The sequence below is a fragment of the Schistosoma haematobium genome, chromosome 7 (assembly GCF_000699445.3).
Source record: "Schistosoma haematobium chromosome 7, whole genome shotgun sequence".
Taxonomy (NCBI): domain Eukaryota; kingdom Metazoa; phylum Platyhelminthes; class Trematoda; order Strigeidida; family Schistosomatidae; genus Schistosoma; species Schistosoma haematobium.
The window spans coordinates 253474-273958 of record NC_067202.1 but is presented as its reverse complement, the minus strand read 5'-3'; the positions used below and the strand labels follow the sequence as shown (position 1 = coordinate 273958).

The following is a 20485-nucleotide window of genomic DNA, read 5'->3' as shown; positions in this document are numbered from 1 at the left end:
TCAAATTATTAAGTCAGACCTTGGTAATGATACCTTAATTCCCTGTTGGTCCGAGACGTTGATAGATACAGGCTATCTGGTTAGAGTCCTCACGATAACAGCGATCTGTAGTTCAAGAATTCATGTGACATGACTCGAAATCATTCAAAATGATGAATGTGCGTTTACTTTTTATTTTCCTTTAGGTTCTACCTTTCCTAGTTGCTTTAAAAAATTTATAGGATGAGTCCATATTTCCCTTTTGAATCATATATTTTGTGCGTACTCTTTTATACTACCACCCATAGTGTTACCACTTAAACCATTCTGATATTCTACCATGGTGGTATAGAATAGCATCTTGAACTAATGTCAGTTTAAACGACAACTAGCTGACTTTCAATGTATCCTCTAACAGGTTTCATCATTAAAATGACACAGATCTAACAATTTCTGTTTGGCTATGATAGTTTGTTTTTCTTCTAAATCATAACATCATATGTAAATTAAAAAAAAAAACTATATTTACGATCAATCAAATAGTGGTTACTGGATTCTTTTGGATTAGAACAAAATTACATCAGTATCTGATTCATTTAAACTGATTGGATTGTGAAATTGATTCATTTTTGTATGGAATTTTTCTTTTCTTTTTCTTCTGAAATTGAATCGAAATTAAGAATAAAAATGAATGAAAAGTTGACACACTAAACAAATGTCAAAAAGTATTAATTTTCATAATCACTTAATGAATAGAACTATAGAAAAGCTGATTTTGAATATGAAATAAATGAGGAAAACTTATTTCATCAAAGATGAATTTTCATCGTGAATGTACACTGCTGAGGAGTCCCACACCAGGTCGAAACGGCAGTCCAGGGCTTCCGGGTTTTTCATAGTGGTCTAACTTCAATTGACTCACGAACTCAACTATTAAAATACTATAATATCCACAAAACCCATTTTCTGATTATCTTCATATTGTCGATTTTATCTGATAATCTACTTCAATACTGAAATCTTAGATTGAATTATAAATACATGCATATCTTTTTTTGAAAATGAATCTCTATAAGACTACTATGAACATTAGAAGTTGAAGCTATTTTTCCTATGTTTAGGATTTAATTAACATATATTGTAGAGAATAATATTTAATTGATCATTTTATTGAACCATATCAAACCTTTGTTCAAAGAAGATCACGATAACGGAGATCAGTCGTATTCAACAATAAGTAATCAAGCTTAGCTGTAGAATAAACTACTATGAAACTGGACTGGTACAAGATTCCTTTGAGAATCCACACAGAAATATTATATTAAGCTTTTCAAAGAGGTCTAACTATATTTATACTTTTAAATGGAGCTCATTTTGGGAGAGATATTATCACTAATTAACACGTTGTACTTCGACTTGAGATGAAGCTTAGTGTTGATACTGATAGATACCTTCAATGTTCAGATAAGTTTTCGAAGACACATTTCATAGGTTTAACGTCTGACTATGTAATATACCCAAACATTGTGATGAAAAACAAACAACTAAGAAACTTATATGGAACCCATCTAAATAACTGAAGATAATTTAGTTTAATACAAGTTTAAAAAGAGTGTAAGAGTTGCCAACATCCCCTAATAAAACTAATTGTTTACATTTTTAGAACAATATATGGTAATTAAAAATATGTGATCTACTTGACGTTGAAATCTTTCCCGCGAAATGGAATATAGGGATTCTTTTCTCCAGTAACAAATATTTTCATATTTCTAAGCCTTATTTTTTATTGCCTCCTCTTTTGTGATAAAATCTGAAACAAGTCGTGGATCTTTCACAATCAGTTGATATATAAATAAGTCATTTGATTTACTGAATCTTTTACTCTAATTTTCACTCTAGACAGAAATCCTTTTGTTTTTTTGTAGATTATATACAAGAAATTATGAAGGAAACTATTTATCACTACAGCTGTGTATGTTATTCACGAGTATTAAGCAACACAATAGTACCACCTCTATGTTATTATGTCAATCAATTTGACTGTGCATAAATATACATAATTTGTAAGTAGTCTGAGTCAGAACATTTTAATTACAGCTTTCAACACCATCTTTGTCTTTGCCTTCGCCTTCTGGAGAGTTGTAATGATCAATTGTACATTAGTCGAGTTGAACCGTATATCACAATTAAATAAAAAATCGACATTCTGAATTAAAATGTACCTACTTCAAGTAATCACCTTCACAAAAATTATAAATGACTTAGGGTTTGGTAATAAATACAGAAAGTGTATTGAAATTATAGATGTCTATACTGAACGTGTATCTAATAACTCATTTTAATGGATTATGCCGAAAGACATAAAATGCTACACTAAAAAATTCAGCTTTTTTAGTGAGACAATAACATACTTTTGATCTTTTATATACACATAACCACAGAGCACACATTAGACTTAGAAAAAGGACCGCTAATGCAGTTGGCATTAAAATGAACGAGTATAAAGGGAGACTGATACCACTTTTGTCTAGGTTCCTATAATTCCAAATAAATGATGGAAGTTGGTTAGTCAGAAATCCATTTTTTGTGGTTTTAGAGTTTAATGAATTTGTTGTTGATAGTTCAAGAGTTGTTTTTGCATAGTTTGTAAAGCTGTAGTTAGGGAAAATGTTTGAATAATACTCAGTGGTTCGCATGTTGCTCAGACCATGCTCCTGTTTGTACACTGAAGTGGTTGACACTTGACACTTTGTAGTGTTCTGAAAAAAAGCAAACAAAATATCAATGGATGCGATAAGAACTTCTCAAGTCCATTCCTTATATGATACGATTCATCTCACAGAAATCAACCATACTGTATGCACAGCTTAAAAACCTGGATCGTGGATGCGCACTGCTGAGGAGTTCCACAATAGGACAAAACGGTCGTCCAGTGCTTCAAGGTTTTCATTGGTGGTCTAACACTAATGGGTTCATGATCTCAATCAATAAAAACCGAAAGCTGATCTCACAAATTCACGAATTGTGTAAGTGTTCAATAGGTATTACGCTAATAAATTGCATGATTCTTATTAATTTCATTTCATGTAAAAGATGGACTAAGTGTTTGAACTTCCTGGAATATCATTCTTTGGTAAGCAAGTAACTGCTGATGGATACATAATCAGAAAGCTTGTACTCGCATTGGACTGTAAGGCTAAAAGGTGCTGAAGGTATAATGTGCTAGATTTCTCAATATTCATAATTCTAAATATTATTTAAAATATTTTATTGGTAAATTTTGTAAACAGTTGAACATAACCTTTGAGGTACAAATGTTCATTCTGAAACTTTTTTCTCACACACTGCTAAAGATTCTAAAAACACATTTAGCAAAGTACCTAAACACTTTGTTCTTTCTCCCAATACAAAGTTAAAAATATACTGTAAATCCCCTGTAGTTTGACACTTGTTAATTTTTTCAGTGATTTAAACATAGTAGACTATAGATTTACGTATTATTTTCTTACCATGTAGTGGCTGTGCTTCGTTAACCAATCACCTTAGTAATCGTTATAATATAAACCTCAATGGTGTTTGAAATAAGAAGGTAAAGAGAAGCAGCGATTACAGTTTTATTAGCAGATAGCTCAGACCACAAAGTAGAGAAAAGAATGAGTGAGTCAGCGAGTCGAATGTGTATAGGATTTAATGTATATATACATATATATATCGAATCAATTAAGCAACTAATAGTAAAGCTAGCAGGATGAATATATGCGTTGACAGTAAGCAATGCTCAAGCATACATGTTCATACATTCGCAACAATAATAAAGATACTATGCTACAGATACGTTGTTGTTGTACAAATGACTCAGTCCGTTAAATAAGTTAATAACTTAACAGAATTAAATGTGAACAAACTCAATTGCACGTGAGTTGCTATACATTGCCTTGGATAACGATTTCTATGTTCTTGTTACTTCAAACTACACTATAAGTTAAGGTAGATTTGTGAAGATGAATACACTAATGTTCAACAAAATGCAACTAATTTTTCAAAACTTACTTTAATATAACAGTTTTTTAACATCCATATTGGCCTGTGGATATCAAATCCATGACTACATTTATTGACAATTGGACACCAGTAACATTTTTCATTTAAAGTGGATGCTTTAATACATGTCTCACAAATTTTTTGCTCTGAACAAACTTTCAGGGAGAGAACAAAATAATTAGACATTAATTGAGTCGTTAGAGAAAACAAATAAACTCATATTACTTAAGTCAATATTAAATCTTCTGGATAATTTATAATTACTTGACTTGTGAGGATATCGGCTTCCATGAGAGATAGAATTCATGTCCGTGAATTTCTGGCACATTTGTTTCATAATGTTCAATATGTGTGTAATATCAAGCTTTCTTTGGCATTTTTCCTTTCACTTAGTGAGTGAGTGCTGAATATGAAAGTACAATTTCCACCGGAGATTTTATTTTAAGCTCTAACTTACACTTTACTTACTTTTTACATCCTGTTAGTTGGGATGTACTATAGTAGCGTGTTCATAGAAAACATGAGCAGATAGCTTTAAATAAGTGTACTGAAATCTTTAGTTAAAATCGTGCTCTTACATGCAGCAATCACGCACTAAATGAGCGTAAAAATATTCGAAAGTGTTCGATTTGAACTTTTATAGAACATTAGAAAAATGATGGTTAATCTCACACTTCTAACATTGTTGAAGTAAATCTAATAAAACTGATGTAGACCGTAATTAGCTGATAACTATAATTCATAAGATAATTGACTATTTCTGTTGTTGTTCGTTAAGGGTTTTTATTGCGATTAAATTGTGGTTGATTGCTTGTACTCTGAGTGAATAAATTACTGTCATATCAAGACGTTGAGAAAAGACAGGTCGAGAAAAGAAAAAAGTGTTCAGTTAGTTTCTGACCAAAGAGTAAGTATGTAAATACATTGTTAAATTAATTTTAGTCTTAATCGTAAAACTTGTGTATTATTACAAACTCTTGATGAAGAATCAACTTAAACGAGATATTTCTTCGTTTAACTTGTGTTATTGAATTATTGTCTGTCTAATCTGGTTCTCAATTTTCAGTCAGATATTACGCATGTTTACGTGTGATCTAATAAAATGATCTATCTAGTGAACTGATTGAATATCCAGTCCATTAACCAGTTTATTGTTTGTGTACTCATCCTATCACACGACCGATCGTATTATCTCGTGACAAATGGCAACACTTTGTTTTCTTGGTTATATCAAAAACTTCATTTGTTTTTGAGTAGTTCAAAGATACTTATTCTGTAATTTTAAAATAATTTACAATTTAAGTTATAGTTATAAATGAAAATATTAAGAGAATAAATTTAATAGTTGAGTTCATGAGTCAATTGAACCTAGATCACCATGGAACACATGGAAGTACTGTAAGGCCGTTTCGACCTAGAATGGGACTCCTCAGCGTTTTCGCGAGAAACCAATCGGCCCTGGGTTCGAGTCTTGCTAGGCGAGTTCGTGGATGCGCACTGCTAACTTCGACTGACTCATGAACTCAACTATTAAATTGCTATAATATCCACAAGAACCCCTCTCTGATTAAAAGAATAAATATTAACGGTTTTTATCAACTAACCACTTCTAATTTGAATGTAATTTTAGTGAATATCTTGTTCAGTATTATGAAAGTAAATTATTTCATGTCATTGAAATTAGATTTTTTTGTTTCTTCTAGGTAACCCTAAAGTAATATTTATTCCAAGAACATTGTAGATTACTATTTATTAATGTAATTAATGATCATTGAAATAATTATACAACTTTTACCTACCTTAAGACTCTTCAAACCGAAAATTGTTTACACAGATTGAAATCATGAGTCAGTTGAAGCTAGACCACCATTGAAAACCTGGAAGCACTGGACGGCCGTTCCGTCCTGTTATGGGACTCCTCAGCAGTGCGCATCCACGAGCCCACACCACCCGGGGCTCGAACCCAGGACCTACTGGCTTCGCGCGCGAGCACTGAACCATTAAACCACTGAGCCGGCATCCAACGGTGTTAATGTCTAACTTCAAGCAATCCACGAAGTTGCGCTACCGTACACCATTGTCTTCAGTGAGTTCCTATCTCACAACAGACCTGGTTGAACTCCACTGGTAACGACTTCTTACTAGAACTCCAGAAGTGTCTCCTGAAGTCAGTCACTAGTGAGCAGGTGATTATTATTATCAGAATGTGTTTTGTGGAGAGTTTTAGAAATTTTCACAGATTGAAATCATGAGTCAGTTGTTTAGTCATAAAACGAATATAATTAATAGTTGCATATGCAATAAATTGCTTAGTAACTATTTTGATAAACTTTCAAAATGAAGCGTTACTATATTAAAGGATCAATATTTTTTTTTGTGTTAAATGGGATACTGTTAAAAAATTTCAATTTATTTACTTGTATTTGGGGCGAATTCAACCAACGTCCCAGATCTTATCATGATTTTCGGAGTTTTAATATTACTGTACGAAGTTTTAATGATGTATAGTCCAGCTATACGAAAGTAAATGCAAAATTTTAGGTAAAAAAAATTAAATGAATTTACAGGGTTTAAATCTAAAAACTGTTTTACTTTGAATGAAATTCAAGATGGAATTTTTTTTCCATCATACAGCATACAATTTCATGATTCTTACAACTAGATTATCACGGTTCTCTTCAATATTAACCTACAAAACGTCATAATTTTTTTTGTCCAAAATGCATATGTCTTACCTTTTCTATAGAATATCAAGAACGTTTTATTGCTCAGACCTTATGAGAAATTTGACAAACATTGTAAAGAATAACTAGTATAGGGGTTGTGGAGATTATTAAGTTTTTGATTGAGATCATGTACCGATTGATGTTAGACCATCACAATTGAAAACCTGGAAGCACTGGACGGCCGTTTTGTCCTATTGTGGGACTCCTCAGCAGTGCGCATCCACGACCCCGCGGGCGGGATTCGAACCCAGGGCCTTCGGTCCCGCGCGCGAACGCTTAACCAACTGGACCACTGAGCCGGCATCCAATGGTGATAGTTTCTAACATCAACCAATCCACGAAATTGCGCGACCAACTTCCATTGTACTGAGGTAGATACCTGTCTCTACCCGACAAGGATTGTAAACAATAGTTATTTTATACCATACTAATATAACTACTGCATATAATGAATGGGTTAGTGCAGTAGGCAGTTTTCATTCTAGCTATCTTACTCCTGTAAATGCACTACTGTGAATACGATTTATTTTAGTGAAATCGAAAACTTAATTGGTTAAAATTGTTCTTCACATGGTCACCAGATAAAAGATTAATTATCAACAAGTAAAATTATAACTAACTGAATATTCACTGAATGAATTAGAAATATTCATATTTGCCATTGAATAAGGAATATTTTGTATCATGAGTTAACTAGTTTAAGTTATTTTAGACAAAATATGTAAATCTCACTTGCATTATATGTAGCATAATCATAACCATCTGTAATACTTATTTTTCCTCCATTGTTTCCAAATTCTGTTGGTATCTGAAGAGGAAGAACAATATGAAACAATGAAGAATATTTTGTGGTGTGAGCTACTTATATTGATATGAGTAGTATATAACGTCAGTTAAAAGAACGTGATGTCTGGCAACAAAAACTGGGGAAGATCAAGAAAGAAAGAGCAAGAACACAATGGAATTTGTAAGAAAACGCATGAACAATAGAATGGGAGACAATGGATTGGTTTTTGCAACAGAAACAGTCCAGTTTGGTTTGATGCATGAATATTTTGCAAATTGACAATTTGCTATATGGTATTCAGATTTTATTGAGATAGTCTGTAATTGTTATGTTAAATAATTCCGATTGTCCCCACCCGTGTTCTTGTTCACTACAATTTGATAAATTATTTTCCATCAGATTTGTAGGTCTATCAGTATCAAAGTAAGCGAAGTAACAGTAGCTAGAACTAGAATGGAAAATCTGAGTGTTGAATTAATTATAGACAATAAATGCTTTGATCAGATTGTTTCTTTAATGTAGCTTTGACTGAATGATCTGCTTACATAAGGTCTGAATTACCAGTGTTAAGATGAGGCAAAAAGGAATAATCTGAAATGTAGGGAGTTATTATTGTATGAATTAGTTTGTATACTTTTAATGAATAGTAATCAATGAGTCATTTTATATCTATGTATAAACTCCCTCTTAACTCATTAAGTTTTACCGCAACTTAAACCGCTCGTAAATTGTGACCAACTTTGAGTTAAAAATTGTTAGAATCCCTTACATATTAAGATAAATAATTTATATTCTCATACTTTTCATATATAATCATGAGAATTATGAGTATGAATAATTTAAGAAATGTTCAGCCTGGTATGGGACTCCTCAGCAGTGCGCATCCACGATCCCGCACTGCCACTTATCCGTCTTTCTTATATTCAGTATTTTTCATCATCTCTATCATTCAAGTAATATTTGTGGAGGGATTTGAAGATATAGTTATACTTCAGTTTTTTTTAACAGTCCTTTTAACAGTCCTTCTAACGCATCTATACCCACTAACCTTTAACCTCATCCAAAAAAATATTCGTAATACATTGTAGAAACAACGTCTACTTAAGATGGAATGAGATTTGTATCAGAAGTAAGGTCGTTAATTTGTTCCATTGAACAAGCAAAGACTATGAGCAATTGATGCCATCTGAAAAAGAGTTTTAAGTGATCAAAGGATTTTAATTAAACTAGCAATAACTACAAATCTCTAAAATGTCGTGTAATTCAGTTCATATACCGCATATTCAATTCCAGAGTTTACGCAACGGTCTGACATTAGTTGGAGGACCACTAGAAACACGAAATCACTGTATGCATCATTCATCCTAGTATGGGATTCCTTAGAAGTACGCACCCAGAGTTTGTATGTCAGTTGAAAAGCTAAGAATATTTTAAGGCATTTTCAACTTAATGTAGTATTACACTGTCTTGAAAGTGTAATAGAAATCCTTGATAGTGAAGGAGATTTGTAGCGCCAGTTTATTCTATGAGATTGATGAGTCAATCTGGATGATTAAATTGCCCACCTTAGGGAGAAAAAAATTCATTGTGTATTCAGAATCAGTTCATTTATGTATCTACTTTTCCACATTCTGATAGTTAAAAACAATTACTATAGCAAACTAATTATTTACTGACCGTACTTACTTACTTATCAGTAGAAAAACTACCTTGTTTTATACTTAATAACAGATACCATTAAGAATTGTGAAATAGATTTAGTCATTGATAAGTATTTCTCTCTGTTAAGAGAAATGTGCACTAAACACGGACTGTTAGTCTTGAGACAATTTTACACAAAAAAACTGAACTGGTTAAAAAAATTCCAGTTAATTATTTAGTTCAATAAATCACAGTTTAGTCTATTCACGTTTCGTGTTGGTTGAAACAAATTGCTATAACAATAAATTACATTTTGATTTAGGTATAATTTTGATGTCAAATTTTTATATTAACGACGCCGTTAAAATGGAACATAATTCAAAAACACTTGCTTGTTGCATTATATTTATGGCCGCTTGACTACTTACTACTTATTCCAAATATGTGACAATGTCTAATGATGTTTTCAAGTTGGTTAATAGTTGAGAATAGGAGATAACTTCTGTAAAATTTCAGACTTGTTAGCCAAATCTGTTTCAAAATATAGATAAATCTACTTTAGTTAAGGGCTAAAGAAGTTATGCAACCATATACTGTCCAGTTTAGGGGTTGTGGAGATTGTTAAGTTTTGATTGAGATCATGAACCGATTGATCTTAGACCACTATTGAAAACATGGAAGCACTGGACAGGCGTTTTGTCCTATTGTGGGACTCCTCAGCAGTGCGCATCCACGATCTCGCGAGCGGGATCCATCTTCGTTTTAGTGTTTCTTTTTAATGTTCATGGAATAAGGGAAAATCAACCGAACACATAACTTACATGTATGAATGAAAAGTTATTTTATTTTTAAATTTGTCAGTTAATTTATTCTATTATTTTACCAGTTCCTGCTAAATTTTCCATTTAATCCTCCTTCAAGTTTTGAGAGAAGACCATAGTGTGCAGCGTGGGACTATGAAGGATGTCAGCAAGACTAATGGCACATATTATGTTGGTGAAGAGTTTCAAACTATTGAGTGCAGATGGTTTGTACATATTACAGCTACTGCTAGTCTCATTCATAAGTTATTTTTTGATTGTTCTCTGACAGAATAGAGAGCAAGTAGATTAAAAAAATTTACCCGCATAAAGCTAACAAGAAAAATCCTATCTGGAAATACTCAACACTATGAATCCAATACCGCATATTTATAGCATAATGTATTAACGAACAGTTTGACTTACCTTCTCAAAGTAAACTGATATATTTCCATTGGAGTATATAATGCAAGCCACTATGGCTGAAATAAAAGATTAGTAAAGTTGAAGGTTTACATGAGATCTATTCTTTAAAATGAATTAAATCAATTACATAATAGAAACTGACACTTTATTATCTATTCTCTCTACAATACATATCTGACATATCAACGAATTTCTTAGTCAGAGGCATAATCGTTTTCATCGAATTTAAAGAATAAATGGTTATGGCCAATAGTGGCACTTCATACAAATTCGACCTTTGTTACCTTTCAATGTAGGTATTGTATTCTTATTTGAATTGAAATTTACTGACCACAACGTTTATCATTGTTATCAATGTTGTCATTTCGAATTCTAACATCACTTTAATCAATCGTCACATATGATGTCTTAGCAACAATATTAAATTACCATATTTCTTATTTATTAATATAATATTTTAGTATTAGTGATTTTCCTATTTCATAAACTCAATTTTAATACCTAAACTTTTTTCTATTTATCATGCTTGCGGAAGCCATCGCAATCCATGTTCACAAACCGGACCTTTGCATTCAAAAGAGATTCGTAAAACCACTTTCTCTGCCCTGGCCATCAGTTTAAGATTTCCTTCAAAAGAACTATTTTTTATAATTCTTCCACTTGTTTTTTTTTTAAACTTTTGTAATTTTGTTTCTGTTGCTTTTGAGCCTTATAACTTCTCAACATTCATCTCTTGATTCTTACGTAACTACTATCCTATTGACTATCCGTTAAAATTCTGTTCCTTCTTTGTTTCTTACATTACGCAACTTAGCAACTTCTTGATCACTTTGAATATTAATAATCCTCTTTCTTTCAATTAATCAATGTTAATTTAAATGTCATTATGTAATTATTACGTAACGTATCCACTGGATGAGTATTATATCATTAGTGTAAATTATACTTATGTATATTAGTATAGAGTCATGATGAAAAACTAATTGAAAAGAAATTTCATCGCTCAATTCGTTCCTTCTTTATTAAAAAAAAAATTTACTTAGGTGAATGCTATCTGTTTTCATATATATTTTCGTAACCAAGGTAAGAATGTTAGTAAAATTACCGAATTTATTCAATCTCACCATTAAAATAACAATAAATCTGAAAGGATTATTATTTATATAAAAGAGATGATCAGAAAATTATATTCTCCGAGTTGATTATTCAAGTAAAATCTTTATCGGAAATGAAATATTATCAATCATATTTATGAGTAAGAATCGATATTTGGCAGTCGACAACATGGATTGTACTTATTATCAAACAACGAAAAATTCCTAATGAGAACGCTTTTTTTTTCAGTTTATTATTAAAATTATAATCGATATTTAACTTTGCTTTATGAACTGATAGTTGATTAATTTAATTTTCATGGGGCAATTGTGATTTTATTTTTTTTCTGTAGAATAATGTGCAAACATCCAGGTTGAAATTGAAGTGAATTGACAGTCTATACTCCATTTTACTTCATTTAATTAAGTTTACTTATTAAAATATTAAATGAGTACAGACAGTTTGAAAGATTAAACGTTCAATTATTTCCTTGAACATATTCATATAAAACTGGAGTAAAAATATGGTCTGTAATGTCTTGATAAGAAGTCAACAGATCAAAAAGACTGTATTTCAGTAAACTAATGTAACTTCTTACTTTTTCCCTAACTATCCTCATAAAACGATGTTTATTTTTGAAAGGATCAAAAAATAGGCTATATTTCAGTAATAAACTGCACAACTTACCATACTCTTCCGGCTCATCATCATGTAAAGTAGAAATACTTAAATTAATCCATTTGATAGCCAAAAATTTGTCTGAAAATTGAAAATTACGTTATTTTCTTCATTATCTTGATACATGTAACTGTATATGAAATTAAGTTCCTCCAAAGATAATGGTGATTTGTTATTTAATTAAAATAACAACTTTTACTTTTACTATCAATTAAAGGACGAGTATACTGCGCAGCAGTTCGTTCTGTCCTACTTTATGACTGCGAAACTTGGCCATTAAAATTAGAGGATACTCGTAAGTTACCAGTATTTGATCACAGATGTCTTGGAAATATTGCTCTCATCTGTTGGCATCACCGCCTAAGTAGTAGTGAGGATAGACGGAGGGTATAGGGGGATGATGGTAAATCAGTTGATGAGGTTGTGAATCTACATCGAATGAGATGGTTGGACCAAGTAGTACGCATCACCAGCCACCGATCACCACGACGAGCATTGTTGACTACTGTTAGTGTTGGTTGAAAGAAAGTTAGAAGCGGCCAAACTAAAATGTGGCATCAGTGCTCGAAGTCACTAACTTCTAGTCTGAGCTACGTTGGTAGAATCAGACTATTTGGTTGGGACCCGTGTGACTATCGTAACCAATGTTTGGAGACCCTGGGTGACATGGCTCAGAATCGATCACAATGGAGTAGGTGTATACACTCAATTTCTTACCTCAAACCGTGAGATTAAAATCGCTTCATATCTTTCTTTCCACGAACTAACTCTTTCTCCATGTATCATATCCTTATATGCCGATGCTTTTTTAAATATTAATACTAGTGAGGTAACTGCTTCCATGAATTTGGTGTTCACCTTGTTGTACTATTGAGGTTTGGCAACTTGAACTGTTGCATAATGTGCATGGTCATACGTTGTAGTTGACTGACTGGCTATTACTTTGACAAAGATTAACTTAGTTTTGTAACAATCTTGTCATATATATTTATATTTGCGATCTCTAAAACAGTTGTTAGGATGATTTCATCACGTATAAAAATATCGCTTAGAATAAAAATATGAAACTGCTTAGTGATGAAAGAAGGATACTGAGTAGTGAAAAGTATATTAAAGGAACACACTTGGAATCCCTTATATAAATGCAATATAAAGTTCAGGGGAAGTCATTTCGGCGTTTATGGTCGATTTGTTTCGACAAAGTTTTAATCGAAATATAACTGAATAACTTAATTGAGGAAATATTTAACTCGACTTCGAAATTCTTTTCCGAAATTATGACTGATAATTTCTTCATCATATCTTCTTTTGATATAAAAGTGAGCTGGGTAGTTTAATTGTAAAGCTTTCATTTGTTTTCTGTATGACTCCAGTAGATGCTATTTTAAATAGGAGTAAGCGTTTGAATTCATTAAATAACTACCAATTTGTTCGTTCTGATGATTCTGTCAGTGATTGGTTATCTTCAAAGACTTTTTTTATCTTCTTATGTACTGGGTTTCCACTGAATATTGTGTTAGGTTTGTGCTCGACAATATGTTACGTAAATTTAACAAAATGAGATGAACGTGTGTACAAATAATGTCTAATAAGGCTGGAACACTATGATACGTTTATTAGGTGTAAAATTAACAAAAATCGGTTTGTTCATACTTCTGGATGAATCGGTACCCATAAATTTACTACAAAGCAACCTAAGAAGATCTGTCTACTGCTCTAGAAACATACGTAGACGATTCAAGACAGATCACACTTAAAAATAAATCTCGGCAATTATTAACAAAGTTCTGAGATACTAAGATTCCGAATAACTCATAAGCCAACAATATCACTCTGTCACATCTTAAGTAGACTATAGGAAGCAGTTGTAAATAAAGACCTATCCAATACTATTTATAAGGTTAATTGTATCAACTTCAGTAGGTACTCTACTTAAGAAATTGGAAGTCTTCTACAACAAAACTTTCAAGGATATAGGTTTGTAATGAAGAGACATAGCACTTTATAAAATACATTAATGCATATAGACATCTAGAAGCCAAGCTTTGACTGAAAAAAAATGGAAAAATGAATGATTGATGAAACTGAAAATGATAGTGGATTTCCGTACATGAAAACCATCTGACCTTCGAGGATGACCAATCAAACAGTGATTTAACATCTGTAGAATGTAGCTAAAATTTTTACTTTTATTTAAGGAAGCTGCTTATGCCGTAGTACTGGATGAAAATGAATGTTTTTGAGTTAAACCATCCACCTTAGTTCACCACTGTAAAACTACTCCAAATGAATTATCGTTTCACACTGAACGTCTTATTGAAAAGTGAATAACACAATAAGTGTTGTGAAGCAGTCACATAAACCATATCATTTTGAATGAGAATTTAATTTATAATTTACTCAAGTCACTCTTGTTTTTAGTGTTTGTAGAAGGATATTTTATATTTTGTAATGAAGTCTATGGCGAAATGAGTAAACTCTATGTCAGATCAATAAAGTTACTAAAAATAAATATGAAAACAATTTATGGTAAAGAAAGACTAACGGGATAATATGGTTTTACATAAATTACGTATATGGTGACTAGATTAACAACTGCAGTTTCATAGTTCTTGTGATGTTTTGTGATTATCGGTATTACTGAATATAGAAAGCTCGTTTTGGTTTCGTTTCTTAAAACTAAAAGTGACGTATAATTAGTTATTGCGTTGCAATTTATTGTTGTCGATAGAAAATGTCTGGAAAAAAATACGTAAATAGGTCACTAGGACACTTGATATCGTGAATAGGCTGAGAAAGCTTACTAGTATTCATTATCTCCACTCCACCATCTTTATCCATCCCATTAAAAACTTCAATTTTTTTCATTGCTCCGGAATGACGAAATGATTTTCCAATACCGACGATTCCTTAATTGAGATAAAAAAAACACATCAAAGATGGAAAACTGTTCGATGGACTAATAATAAGAAGCATAATGTAAAAATACTCTTTGTTTAATGTATTCGGCACACAAATTGAACGATAATACATTTCATCTGTAAAGGAACACCAATAACCTATAAACTGATTGGCGTGAAATTTCTTTAAACCATATTTTCGTCAGGACAAAGGAATGATGATTGCAATTGTTAGAACTCATCAGTGCGGAAGTAATGTAGTCAATTTCAATGACAGACTGGTAATAAATTATACGTTCATAGAAAGTAGTGAGATAATGGAGACGATATGTAGCCCAAGTGGATGATTTTGGAGGAATTTCTTTTTATGAGCTGGATAATTTAATCGTGAAGCTCAGAGTTGAAGTTGGCAGTATATCCAACGAACATGATCTTATTAAATAGTTCATCGTTTAAATGTTTCTTCGAACAATTTCAGATCACTGATTAAGTATATGATGTTATTATTTGCCTCAAATTATTACATGTGTACCGAATCGAATTACTGACGTCAATGATTACCACATCGTAGCAGATATCAACTATATCGATTAAGCACTTCTAGAGTATTATTAGATAGTAAATGAAACAAATCATTTACCGTAAACAACTAACCACAGGTGAAAGTTCAAGTTGGAATAGTTTAAAATGGATATGATTTAGTGAATTTTGTAAATAAAATGTTTATCACTTACCTTTAGATAGTATATTCACAGAATCATATTGCATACCATAATATTTTATTGGGAATAAAGTACTCACACCCTGTACATTGAATGAATCATTCATTTGACAACAAAAAAACTAAGCAATTTACCAGATATGATATTGCAGGAATTAAACTTTTATTAAATTGATTAAATAGAACTGGAGACAACTGATCGACTCTAATCAATTGTGTATAATAATAATGATAAGACTAGTTTGTTTACAAAGAATTCTACTAAAAAAAAAACCATTCATACTTGTCTGTAGGATTCATTTCCCCAAATCAACTTTCCATATTCTTCAGTGTTATCACTTATGAATTCATTGATCATATGGTCTGTGGTTAACAGGTTAACCAGTGAATATTCATAACAGTGTAAATATACAATTAATATTGAATACATTGAACCATGAAACATTAGATTTGATGGAGTAAGGTAATTAATAAATAAAATCCTAATCATTCAAATACTTTGATAAGTACCATAGATATCAGTGTTTGAGATAATTCAGTAAACTGTGCTTGTTTGTGATACACTGCGATTGGATCATTGAATGTGACCAATAATAAAACCGAATTTTTTTTGTTGTTGCAGTAAATGAATAATTTTGCACCAAATAAATTCATCATTAACAGTGATTTATTCGAAAATGTATAAAAAAAGTTGTTTGTTGAGACAATAGTCCAGAAATAAATACCTTCATATAGTTCAGTTATGTTGTAAGACAGTAGGGTTGATGTCATTGTAAAAGTAAGAGTGAGGGTTATAGTTATTATCAGGAGTTAGTTTTTGTTAGTAAAGTTATTGTATTATGTAAGCCTAATTATATAATCTTGATATAGATTGATGTTACCGAAGTTCCCTAAGTATCAAAGAGAGTTGATTAGAATTAAAATCCCGTTACTAACAACAGTGACTTGACATATATTACTTTGTATATCAACGACACTGATTTGGTTAACTTTAATGAAATTCAATGTATATTGTAATGTAACAAATTCTTGTTCTTTCCATAATAATTCCTTCTTTTCCCTCAAATTTCTAACTTCTATAGTGTATTTATTTACCTTCGCAAATTTCATGCATAATGTTACATTGGTGACGAGATCATTCGAAGTGTATTACACAAGTAAAACTGGATTTCGAGATTACCTATGTCTTCTCATCATACTTTTAAAATTTGTTAAAGTAACTGGTAATGCTAAATTTGTAAGAGAATACTCATTCTGTTGACGTTCATTGAATAGCTAGGTGAGCTTATCATCCTGAGATTGGAAATACATCTGAATAGGTGAAGCTATACTTTTACGTATCTTAAACTCGAAAACCTACCACAGTTAGTTTCACAAACTACAATCAGAGTTTTAAAAGCTTCTTGATATTGAGAAAAATACGGTGAAACGCTGAACAAATCATCTCAACTTGATATTTCTAAATCATCGATGCTATCGAAAACTCGTGTAGTCTGTCACATGAAGTTTATAGGTTTTTCAGTTTACCGACAATTAAAACAAAGGATTTTACTGAATAAAAGGTCAAATCTCGTACAAATGACGATAATCAAAATCCATTTCATATAAACCTAGACAAGCATGGTACTTGAATATTACATGGCATCTAGTTTCTGATGTTTCCATAGTTCATTTCCATATATTGTTTACTAATCACTAATACTAAGCCAAAGTTAACCGAATGATTAATATTCAACATTTTGGGGGTACACACACATACAGGTAATTAAATGACGGTATATTTAAAGTAATCGTTAACTCTAAGTTCAAATATTCGATTACATTTCGTTTCATAAACTGCAAGTCTGTATACTCCGATCTCGTCGACTTTGATGAGTTTACGTTGAAAATATCCCATCTAAACCATCAGTTACTTTCCATTTATCACTTCTGATTTGAACCGATTAAAATGGCTCACATTTAATTATTGAATAAACAGTCATTCAGTGTAGAGTATGTCCGTTTATAAATACTAATGATTGGAATGTGAAAGGGAAAGTATAATTTTAATGGAGATAGGAATTAAATGCACACAATATTATGAAGGCAATGAAATCATCTGAATACTGAATGTAATCTTTGTTAACTAGATAAAATAAATCTGTTCATTTTAGATGATATAAATACATATCTAATCAACATAAAAGTCCTCTTGTTATATATCAAAGACGAAGATTCATATGACGGAAAGAAAAGTCAATTTTTCGATTGATTTACACATTATGAGTTTTGTTCAACATTAATTCACTTTTCATTCAATGTGATGATGATGATGATTCAGTGTAGTTTTCGGTTTCGTTTCCCGTATGATATTTTCTTCTATATAACATACGATATTCTTGTATTAAAAATTGATATGAACTATGCTGAGCATTTTTTTATATACATAATTTCATCCTAATTATTAATCTGTGTGTACAATCAATATATAAATGAGTGTATTTTTGATTAGGATCGTCGTCGTCGTCATGTTTTGGGGGTTAATAAATATCCACTTATTCCAGTCTTTATGTTCTTACTTTCGCGTCATGGTAATTGCAGGGCACTGTTAAAATGTTAGAGCCGTTCGAATCTGCCTGCCGTTTCGTTTCAACGACCATGAACGGCCAGACAAAGTTCCGTGTAAGACTGCAGGAGCAAGGGTATGTCATCAAATCCCACAAGATGAAAACGGCGACTGCGGACAGCATTAGGAAGTGGATGTAAGCACTTGTGAGTGCAATTGTAGAATACGTGTTACGTGTCGATGTCCTTGCCACCACATGCTACTGGCATATGTTAAAAGACGAAGTATTACAGGTAAGCTTAATTAATTATAAAATATAAACTGTATAGCTCATCAACTTCTTAGGCATTGCAGGAGATGGAGGCTACATATTACGCAGAACTTCCAAAATAACACAAATATTGCATTACCGAGACGGAATGATGAGTATATAAGGATTCTACGACGCCAAAGAATTTACAGGCATCACATCATTGATAAATATGGTGAAAGTTTCGTGACGGAAGTTGAGAAACAAAGTCAACAATTATTATTGAGTAATTATCAATAACAACTAGTAAACTTGTTTTTCCGCTTCAGTGTTAATGATGATTCAATAATTGTTATTTTCCTCTTATTCCTACTTTCATGGGGATGAGTGCCAATAATGTTCACGAGTGTCTGTAAGAATTAAAAAGGAATGTGACGCTACTTCCACGTTAGATCTTACAGATTAGGCACCCACATGAAATATTTACCGTCGTCGGATTACGTTTATTATCAAATTAGTATCAGTACCTAAGTAGACTATAATTTCATGTGATTAGTTCTGCTTATGAATGTAAATAAAACCAGAAGAAATATTGATGCAGAATAATATGAATTAATTATATTCTGGGGTTTCTCGTCAGCTGCTTACAACCAAATACGTAACAGAATTTAACATTGATGTATGAAACAATCGACATAACTGAATGCAAAGAATTGGAATAACGTAGGTTACCAATAATAACTATATGCATATGTATATATGCAGTAACAGGTCAGAGGTTATTTGTTTTTAGAATCAAGGTTGGGTGGTGTAATAATCCAGTGGAGTTCACAGGTAGATAAGTGGTGTGAAAATTTTATAGGTAATAAAGTATCAGTGCATTTAAAAACTGATAAGTTGGGTACGTAATAATTAAATAGAATTTGAAGAGTTGATATAATTGAAGGGGGTCAAGTGGGCAAGTGTGAGTGACAGGGTGGTTTAAGAAATCGGTAACTAAATATGAAAGAATAAAATGAATGATTATGTAACTCATCTTAGATTACTTGTTCATTCCATGAATTATAATAAATTCATATTATTCTGCATCAATATTTGGTCTGGCATCATATAGACTATTCTGTACATACCTACAGGATTTCTAATGTAAAACACTGAGTATAGTTGGTATATTTACATTTAAATAATTCACTAGGTGAATGAAAATGTCAGTAGGTAATATAGAACACAGTTATCATAAACTTGTTAACTGGTTTTCCACATGATCTTCCATAGTCACAAATTCCATAATTTATACACCGACGTAAACATTGTCACAAAGCTTTGAGGATCTTAATGGCTTCATACAATTCTGAAAAACAAAAAATCAGTCGTGAAACAAACAGTTAAACTTAGTTACCAGTATCACATTCAATATGTTAATCAAACAGCAGGTAACAGAATGTACCTATAAGTCTCCTATTTGCAAACAGTGCTATTCATCAGAGATTTCGGATTTCGTTAATAGAAATTCCTCAGTAATCTGTAGAACAAACATATACAAGCATCGTCCGACTTATGAGGGAAATGTGACTAATTAATGTGGCACAAAGGAGATATGAGTGCGATAAATTTTTGATTTAGCTTCGATTGCTCGTTCACTTTTCGTCACGTATTTTGCATGAATTACTTTGGACGAGTCAGTCTGTAGTGGAGTAGGAATTCAAGAAATAACTAATTAATAGTTGTTATTTGATTCTAGGGTTGTGTCGTATCAAGGACTGGGAGCTTCAAACCCCCATCATATAACTGTGAACGCTTCACAGTCTTAAGACATTTGTTTATACCAAGTTTATGATGTGAATGAAATGTCAATGGTTTCACAGCTCATATTGCCTTAAAACGCTGGTGTCGGTA

The 20485-nt window shown here is 31.9% G+C and overlaps 1 protein-coding gene across 1 annotated transcript; it reads right to left on the bottom strand.

Moving 5' to 3' along the window:
• Positions 1-485: 485 nt before the first annotated feature.
• PLXDC2 (Plexin domain-containing protein 2) lies at positions 486-17405 on the bottom strand. Its single transcript, XM_012936938.3, has 11 exons — positions 16078-17405; positions 15930-16031; positions 15808-15877; positions 14978-15082; positions 12183-12254; positions 10401-10456; positions 7479-7554; positions 6438-6533; positions 4030-4175; positions 2391-2738; positions 486-637 (listed from the first exon to the last, which is right to left on the bottom strand). The coding sequence occupies exons 1-11, from the start codon at positions 16282-16284 to the stop codon at positions 572-574; spliced, it is 1344 nt and encodes a 447-aa protein (XP_012792392.3). The 5' UTR covers positions 16285-17405; the 3' UTR covers positions 486-571.
• Between the last annotated feature and the right edge of the window lie 3080 nt (positions 17406-20485).

Bases quoted from the DNA above. Each gene is read 5' to 3' on its own strand.
- PLXDC2 (XM_012936938.3), bottom strand. From the start codon at position 16,284: ATGATTAGGATTTTATTTATTAATTACCTTACTCCATCAAATCTAATG. The intron at 10,457-12,182 runs GTAAGTTGTGCA...CTTTTATTTCAG, and splicing joins TGATGAGCCGGAAGAGTATG to CCATAGTGGCTTGCATTATA. The intron at 638-2,390 runs GTATGTTATTGT...ATTCAATTTCAG, and splicing joins GTGTATATAAAAGATCAAAA to AAGAAAAAGAAAAGAAAAAT.